Here is a 9,239-nt window from a genome sequence, read left to right as displayed (position 1 = left end):
CCGGAATTCTCGGAATAATGACAAAACATGTCCAATAGGTCTCGCTTCAAGTCTTCTCCTCTGAGATCCTTTCCATAAGGCAGGGAGCTGTGCTTATAACTAGTCGGGTCGTTTAAATATCCACACCAGCGAGCATCACACTGGGAGTGATCACCAAAGGAATGTGGAACAATTGCTTTTAAACTACTCTCCAAACCCTTTGCATTTCCTTTATTTTGCGAAATTGCGTATGAAACATCTTTAAGTAGATAATTAATTGTTTTTGTGGAGAGCGACTTGTGTTTTTCTTGAAGTTTATATAGCGCGTTTGACATATTTTTTCGCACGTGGTTTTTGTCACTAATTTTCATTATATTAGGATCAATATTGTTTCGCATCCTGGAAATAGTAGTAGAATCATCATCCATTGTAATTGTGGAAATCTTAAACCCTCTGTCTCTTAAAGATTTGGCCATATCAAGAGCTAATGCAGACTCCATGGCTTTTGAACTGCCGTCGAAATTTTTATTACACTCATGATCATTGGAAAATAGACATTTTCTGCAGTCCGTCGTTTTAAGGTCAAACGCAACAATTTTACCCGTTTCCATTCCAATCATAGTGGCAGTTGCTTAAATATAAAATCAAAAATTAAACACAGCATGTAATTATTATATTATTTTTATTTAGTAGGGGTGGGTTTTTTTTAATTTATAGACTAAGATTCAACCTATATACCTGATCGACTATTATACGACCGGCCACTTCCTCGTTTCTGCCACGCGGCGTCAAATGTGATATTTATTGGACTTGTGTCATCTTCCTCATCTTTTCCGGACTTACTAAAATTCAGACTTTTTTTTAAAATCTTGATATCATTTAATCATTTATCATTTAAAGACTAGAATTTGTTTGTTTGTTTGCGTTTGTGTGATTGGCGTTTGGGTAATCAGTAAACTGCCTATTTGTTTAAGCATAATTCAGTAGAAGTTATCTACTACGGAAATACAAAATATCAATTTCAAATCAAAGTATCGATCTCATAATCAAACCTCAAAACTAATCTGAACTAGAAATCACTCAATACATACGATGTTGCGCTGGCTTCGCTCAACAAAGCTTCGTCGCATGACTCCTTAGTATAGGTTTTGAGTGTTGAACCGATTTCATTTTCTCTAGCTCGCAAAGTGCTTGGGTGAATTGATGGTAGATTTAAAGCTGTGAGAAAATTTGAAACCTGATACGGTCCAAGCCCTGCATGATCCATTGCTAAAATATACAGATATATTTTTTTGCTATAAACTACATTTTTAATATTATCTTATTTTTTATTTTGATTTCTTTATTTTTTCATTTATTTAACAATTAATTAATTAAACCTTTTTTAAAATTAATTTATCATACCAACCAAGACCACACTTCGTGTTGACATCCCATATTTTCATTCCTTTGACCGTGTTTTGAGATCTATGTTGTTTGCCGGTATATATCTTAAGTTCTTTTTTGCATGACTGACATTCGATATATAATATGCTTCCTAGGCCGTAGAGTCGCTCGTTTTTGCAACAATGTAGATACAGTGGTGTAGAGCAGTTCGGACATGATTTCATTTGCTCTGCCAAATATCCTAGCTCCACAATTCTTCGTCCAAATCCAAATCCAAATTCTTCCTTATTCTGATTTCCATTTTCCAAACTAGGAATTTTAACTTTTTTAGAAAACTGTGAATACCTTTTAAACTTTCCGGTCGAGATAAATTTACCCTTCTAGTCGCGCATAGTAGTAGGCGCCATGCTTTTACAAAGCACTATGATTTTTACGTCAATAACGCAAATATGACGTAATTTTTAAACGTTACGTTATTTTCCCGATTTTTTACATCAATATATGGTGGGAAAAAATATATGACGTCACAAAGAGTATAACGTCATTGTATTTCATCCAAAATCATTTACTAGATCTTGACCTTAAACATCTGAAGATGAAAATGAAAGCGCTTATGTTTTACTCGGACTTTGTGTTTTTATTCATTTAAGTTTTCTATTTATATATATATATATATATATATATATATATATATATATATATATATATATATATATATAAGTTGTTTAACATTAAGGCATTTGCTTGCAAGAACTACGTAACATTTTAGACAATAAAAACCTCCACTTCTTCGACGTCTATTGTATGGGAGGGTGCGCTGAACGCCGTGGCGCCTCCTTTTTCAGTTCCTGTTTTTACGACGGATTCCGTGACGCCTTTGTGTGGGTGTATTGCCCCCGCTGTGGCTTCCGGCTGCTCAAGGTCTCGCTGCCCCAGTGTTATATATATATATATATATATATATATATATATATATATATATATATATATATATATATATATATATATATATGGATGTATGGTACTACTGTTTCGAAGTATCAGTTGATGGATATTTAAGAACTACGAACGGTATCAATCTATAATTCTCTATCATTTTCGTTTTTGGCGTTACTTTGAAAAAAGTAATATTCTTTCCACCGACCAAATAATTAAACCCAATTCGGGAGAGGGCAAAAACAAACAGACACATGTTTCCTCACGTACTATTTATTGACATTTAAACCTTAAGTTAGTTGTTTAACATTAAGGCATTTGCTTGCAAGAACTACGTAACATTTTAGACAATAAAAACCTCCACTACTTTGACGTCTATTGTATGGGAGGGTGCGCTGAACGCCGTGGCGCCTCCTTTTTCAGTTCCTGTTTTTACGACGGATTCCGTGACGCCTTTGTGTGGATGTATTGCCCCCGCTGTGGCTTCCGGCTGGTCAAGGTCTCGCTGCCCCAGTGTTGTTCCTGCAGGAAGTGGACTCTGTGCCGGGGAGGCGGTCTTCGTAATCACTAACGTTAATAAATGATTATAGACCGCATTTTTATCTTATTCTTTTGATATGTACACTCTGCCCCTAAAACTGTTTTTTGATCAAATGCAATTTTATTAGATCGTTTTTATTTTTAATATTTCAGGGTTAAACAATGCTCATTAATTAACGGTATGAACAAAATCTCAGTTATTTTTTTTTAAATCGCACCATTTAGCTCTTTAGATTTATATATTAAAAAAACCCAGCAAACAATAAAGAGTATATGGGGATAAACAAGAAAGTACTTTGACGAAAATGTATAATAATTGGGCTGGCGAAGCGTTGCATGTGGCTACCGAATAAAAATTCAAATCATTTATCTTCGAAAAAAAAACCAATTTCGTTCTTGTAATTTTCTTCTGGTGGAAAGAGATTAAGGTGTCAATAAATACATAAATGTAATTTTTGTCTTTTCTAAAATTAGGATTTTACTTCTCTGCAATGTATGTGTAATTTTGTTAAATTTGTCAAAAAGAGAAACAGTAAATTAAGACATCGTATAAAACAGGTGTCAAATAAACACATAAATTTATGTAAGCTCACAACATTTAGATTTCTTCCTAATTTTTTCCTTTTTCAAGTTTCTATTTTCATTGTAGTCATTCAATTTCAATGTTTTGATTGAAATTCTTCTTGGATAAGAAATGTTTTAAGGCCCATTTGAATTAAATTATTCTCTGTTTACAGATAAGGAGGAGATGGAGTAAATAAAGATGAGGTGAAACATCTTGTTGAAGCCAAGCATGATGATAGATAAAACCCAGAATCTGATTCAGATGATTCCGAAAGTTATATATATCTGTATGAGTTTTGGGGCAAAACAGTTCAGAATTTTGTCTCCATCACCAATGTTAAAGAGACCAAATTGTACTTTTTGATCACTATCTTCTGTTACCGCTGTATGTAGAAGAGGAGTTTCAGGACGTTGTTCCACTTCCAGAGAATGTTTCTAAAAGAATATATATTTCTATTAATACACCAATGGCAAATAAAACAAACATAAATGGCGGAAAGAACTTTGCACAAACCATATACTAAATACAGACTTTATATACATAAAATAACAAGAATGCATTCATTTATATGCGAAATAATAAGCAACATTCGTTTGTTTATATCTTTAGCTTCAATAAAAATCATTACCCCCATTTTGGCTATGTACATGTAGGATAACGACAAATTTGAATAAAATATTTGCAAGTAAAATAATTGCCAAAAAGTTTGAATTTATTCTGATTATTATATTCAATGATCAAACGACAATAAACATATTAATATTCATTATAGCTTTACATGAAGTCACATAACGTTATAACAACGAAGTAAAACATCTCTGCACTCACGTTGCATCCTTCTCCGCCATCTTGGTATTTTGGTTTACCATAGGAGTACAAGGGACTCTCGAGTGTTCATCACGGGTTAAGGTCAAAGGTGAATGATGTCACTTTTGTTAATACAAATGCTGTTCATTTGTTACGCGAGATTTTTTATTTCGTACGATTGTTCCAAGTAAAGTCGACCTAGCAATAGTGACATTACCGTCTTCCTTGGTATAAAGAGCTGAAGTAATTTACAGTCTCCGGGTTGTGCACTTCCTTTCCTTTGTGATTGGTAGAAAATACATGACATGAAAATTTACATTTATTTCATTGGTTGAAATACTGTTCGGCGCAAGGGAGATAATTTTCTGATGATCTTTTTCATGTACGACTTAACAAATTTCGTAGATTTCAAATCTTAAAAAGTGAGAAAACGAAAAAGAAATACAAAATTGCTATGAATGAAATTCAGCCTTTGGTTTTCAGGTCCAACTAGTTGAAAGTAACATTCTATAATATCTATTGAAATTATTTGTTTTTCTTTTAGCATTGTTTATTCAAATATTTATACAAAATAAATAAATTGATGCGGTATGCCTAATAACGGTAAAGTCATCTGCACCTTAGATAGATAAATGCAGTGGGATAACTTTGATTTTATAAAAATAATAAGAGTCTACGACCCTATCTAAGATTTATTTTACCCTGTAGTCGATCTCAACTTACAAGCTCGGGTACGCAGTTCTCAATTTTAGACACGAAGGCTTAAACGACACATAACATAAAATGTTCCCCTCACCTTCCTATGTAGAGAAAGGTGACATTTATATAAAAGAATTAAACTGTCTTTGATAACTAATTGCTGTTTAGGGTTTGTTCTAAAGACGGTAAGCTTTTTGAAAAAAGCTAAACTTGTAATATATAGGCTCTGTAAATCTCGTGTACTTATACTTTCGTTTTGTGACTTCCGGGCAGTTCGACATGATGCAATACTGCTTTCCGTTTGATTGCACGCATACACTTGGAGATAAACAGAACTGTAGTTTGTGTTTCGGTTTCCCACCGACCAAAAGAAAAGGAAGAAATGAGTTGAAATATGCCAGTAGGTGCAATTAAATACTTTTTCATCATATAATTGTAAGGAATAGCCACGATATAACAAGATGTTTAGTCCTATACATGTATAGCATATCCCTAAACTTCCGTGTCTTTACCCGGTACAAAACAATCTCTAACTTTGGCTTTATACATGTTACAGTAGTATTGTTAGTTCCTCTGCTTGAAGGTACTCCTGACACACAAGGTCTTCTACCACGGGAACTGATAGTGTCTCAACCTTGGGTTCCTTACTTAGAATCCAGTGCAGATCATGACAAACATGACTTTATTTAAAGATGTATTTCATAATGTAAAAATGTAATAAAATTTAAGAAGAATAAAATTTCAAATCCTGCAGCATTGCACTTCAGTTCCATATGCACATAACCTGTTTACCTTAGTCAATAAGTATGTACTCGGTATTAATACCACACTAGTAGTTGTAAATCTTGCTCACAATATTGCGAATGTTAAAACAAAATTATTGATTTTTTTAGGCTTTTGAAGAGAGCTGGTATTTTTTTTATCTGGGTCAGAGTTCGACCGATTTCTTTATTTATGGTTACATTGAAAATAATGCTAAAACGGGCTTGGTTCCTGTGGTCATTACTAAAACATAAGCTTTGAAAATTGTGCACTTTTTTCAACATTCAATTTTCAAATTAAGCCTCTTTTAATTAAAAAAATTTACCCCACACAATATATAATTTTATAGTATATGCAATGATACACATGCACGTAGCACCGTTTTTGAAAGGGGGGGGGAGGGGGGGGGGGCAGATCAAAATCTTGACAAGCAAAAAAAAAAATAAGGAAAAAGGTTACTTTCCAATATTCTATACTTTAAACTTAAATTTCACTGATTATTTCCTTATTTTTTCATTTCATTTTTTACATGGTCCCATAAAAGCGGGGGGGGGGGGGGCAACTCCAGGTTAATTCAATTTTTTATATGTAAATTTAAGAAATAAAATTCCTGCGCAAAAAAGGGGGGGGGGCAGGCCCCCTTGATGCTACGTGCCTGATGCATTAAGAGATAACTTGGATTTTTCAAAGTAGTGGAACCCCAGCCCCCTTCTCCTGTAAAGTTTTTAGCTAGTCTGATCCGAAGGCTCAAACGTGCTTTTTCTGATTTAAAGGCATCTTTCTGTCATCTGTAAAAGCTTTGACATTTTCTCGCCCTTAAAAACCCTTCTTAATTCTGTATCTTACATTAATGTTTGAAATTATCAATGTAGACAAAACAACAGGGTTGATCAAACACAACAAGAAATCATATTGACTCAAGCGTCAAATGGGCCGCAAAAAATATAATTGTTGGATGAATCATTGGTTGTTTACATAAAAACACACCACAAAAAAGAAAAAAAGAGTTGGTTGTACTAATTTTTATGGTAAATTTTAATATACTTTCAGCAACTTGTTTTGAAGTTTAAAGATTTACTATTATCATAAAGAATCGAGTTCGTTACTGTAAGCATTTCTATAACGGTAAGTGTATGATCATTGCAATAGTATGAAGTAATGGAGAACACATTGATTTGTACATTACTCTAATACAAAGCTCAACGCATCATTTTTCTCTTAAAGATTATGTAATTCAAACCTTTTTGTTTTGTTGTTGTTGTATTGTATTGAACGAAATCTTCATCCATTAGTTTATATGATTTCAAGGGACCACATGATAAAATAGAAATGATCGATTTTTTTCAAATTTTCCATTCTCTCACCAGAGGTCGTGCTACACAAACTTCGCTTACACCTTTGCAACGCTAGAAAAATAGTCTGTCACATGATCAAACCAAGCATGGCTAGCACATGACATTGTTAATTCGCTTCTTTTGTACAATCAGCTTTAAGGGAAGTCATCGACGGGTGAAGACTTTGAGGAGACGTTTAAAACATCACTGCTGATTTATGTAAAATCATAGATAATCGGTAGCGTACAGAAGCTGATTTAAATCAAACATCTGTCAAACTAGATCATGTGACCATATTGTAATGTTTACCTCCGCAAAATAGTTCTACAAGTAACGACGAAATAAAAATGAAAACAGGCATTAAATGACTTCAACTGTCCAAGTTGTTTTCGTTAAATCTGCTACATGTTACAACTCTTTTTGAGTTCTCTGTACTATAGGGGAAATAATGCAAATTTAAAACAATTTTATGTTTCTTTAATCGGTGTTTATTATACAAACAGATATGAATTTTTTTTGTTTTTTTTTTAAACATTTACCTCACTTAAAATAGTAACTTGTAAGTGTTCATAAATGAAACTCAAGTAGCTTTGGCAAATATCTATTAACAACATAAAAATTGCAGGTACCTGTAGTTAGGCTGATTTGATGGATACCATTCCTTAAGTACAAATTAAAGTTCCGCAATTCGCCGACCAGTGGACTAAGTGCTGTCCGGCTTAGATGATATCCTTCCATCAATAATTATGTCGTCGTTGACATGGTCTATATCAGGATCAAGAGGAGCAGGCGTTGTACTGTTCGCTATACCCCCCCCCCAGGCTTTGAGTATGAAAGGTCTTTACTGATCGTCAAGCGAATCCGAAGACGCCTAGACATTGCCTGTCTTCTTTCGCGTTCGCTTGTAAACTCTATCCATTTCACATGTTCCACTCGTCGTTTTTTACAAACAGACGACAGTAGGATAGAGCATGTCGTAAATTGCGCCATAAATATTCGAAAAAAACAAACGCAACTAAAAAATATATCGAAAAGTATTTGCAACCTAATTTAAACAAAGAATATTAGTTTAGACTTAAGCATATTTATCTTTGAATTGTATTCATCGAGAAATGTTAACTCTGAAATTTTACGACAACTGTTAGAATTATGGCACTTGTTGCGGGGTGGGTTCAAAATTGTCAGGAGCGAATATCTTTAAAACTTCCTATGTTGTATGTTAAAAGTTATGTTTGCAATAGTATATCAAGTGTTATAGTTACACGCTAGTGTTAAGAGTTAACACTGTGCCGGATTATTATGCCGGTGCCAAGGTGGCATTTTTGCACCCGCTTAAGCTGCATATATCGAAAAATTCAAATATGCCATATGATAGGAAAAACAATATTCCTATAGGTAATTTGAAATTTCCTATCGGAATACAAGAACTTCCTATAGGAATTTCAATTCCGATAGGATTTGATAAAATCCGATAGAAAAACTTAATATCCTATAGGAAAACTTCATGTCTGAATCAAATTCCTACAGAAAATACCATTCTCCTATAGGAAATATAATTCCTATAGGACTTATAAAAAATCCTAATTGATTGTCAATATTTCCTGTAGGAGAATCAATTCTCCTATGGGAATTATCATTTTCCGATGGGATATTAATTTTTATAGGTAAATATCTCACCTGTCAAGTGAAACACAATAAAAACAAAAGTGGTTATATACTCTCTAGACAATGGGCTATCATTTAGTATACATGGATTTTTCCGAAACTGCATCTTAAGCGGGTGCAAAAATGCCACCTTGGCACTGGCATAATTATCCGGCACAGTGTTAGTTCTTACATTGCACGTTTAGGGTCACATAGGTGCTCAATGGATCTCGCAGAGCTTCGTTTATAACCTCGCACACGATTCTCTTCTCGTGGTCAGCATTGGTAGCATTCAAAGTCACAATACTGATAACATCAGTAATCTTGGTGAATTCATTGGTCGTAGCTATCGTATATGTATTGTTTGTAATCCTTCCATTCCCTTCCTTATACCTACAATACAAACACATTCATAATTATCCCTCTGAGTATATGTCCATGATGCATGGAATACTAAAACAAATTTTGAATATCATTCATAAATCATAATTTTCTGGATATATAGATGCTTTCAATACAATATGATATTATACTTTTCATTTAAATGACCATTTAAAGTTTTTAGATGAGCTCAACAACGAACTCCA

At 33.6% G+C, this 9,239-nt stretch overlaps 1 protein-coding gene across 2 annotated transcripts in view; it reads right to left on the bottom strand.

Annotated features, from left to right (window-relative positions):
• The window catches only part of LOC105342263 (uncharacterized), a gene marked incomplete in the record, with an annotated part of 9,395 nt that extends 7,450 nt beyond the window's left edge, over positions 1 to 1,945 (bottom strand). The window contains 4 exon segments of one of the 2 annotated variants that reach the window (XM_066069444.1): positions 2 to 610; positions 718 to 821; positions 1,071 to 1,248; positions 1,384 to 1,945. In XM_066069444.1, coding sequence (XP_065925516.1) covers positions 2 to 610; positions 718 to 821; positions 1,071 to 1,248; positions 1,384 to 1,411 — 919 coding nt within the window. 2 annotated transcript variants of the gene reach the window in all.
• Between the last annotated feature and the right edge of the window lie 7,294 nt (positions 1,946 to 9,239).

This window comes from Magallana gigas, chromosome 8, assembly GCF_963853765.1.
Source record: "Magallana gigas chromosome 8, xbMagGiga1.1, whole genome shotgun sequence".
Taxonomy (NCBI): Eukaryota; Metazoa; Mollusca; class Bivalvia; order Ostreida; family Ostreidae; genus Magallana; species Magallana gigas.
Note: the sequence above shows the minus strand (reverse complement) of the source record. Positions and strands in the feature narration are given on the sequence as shown.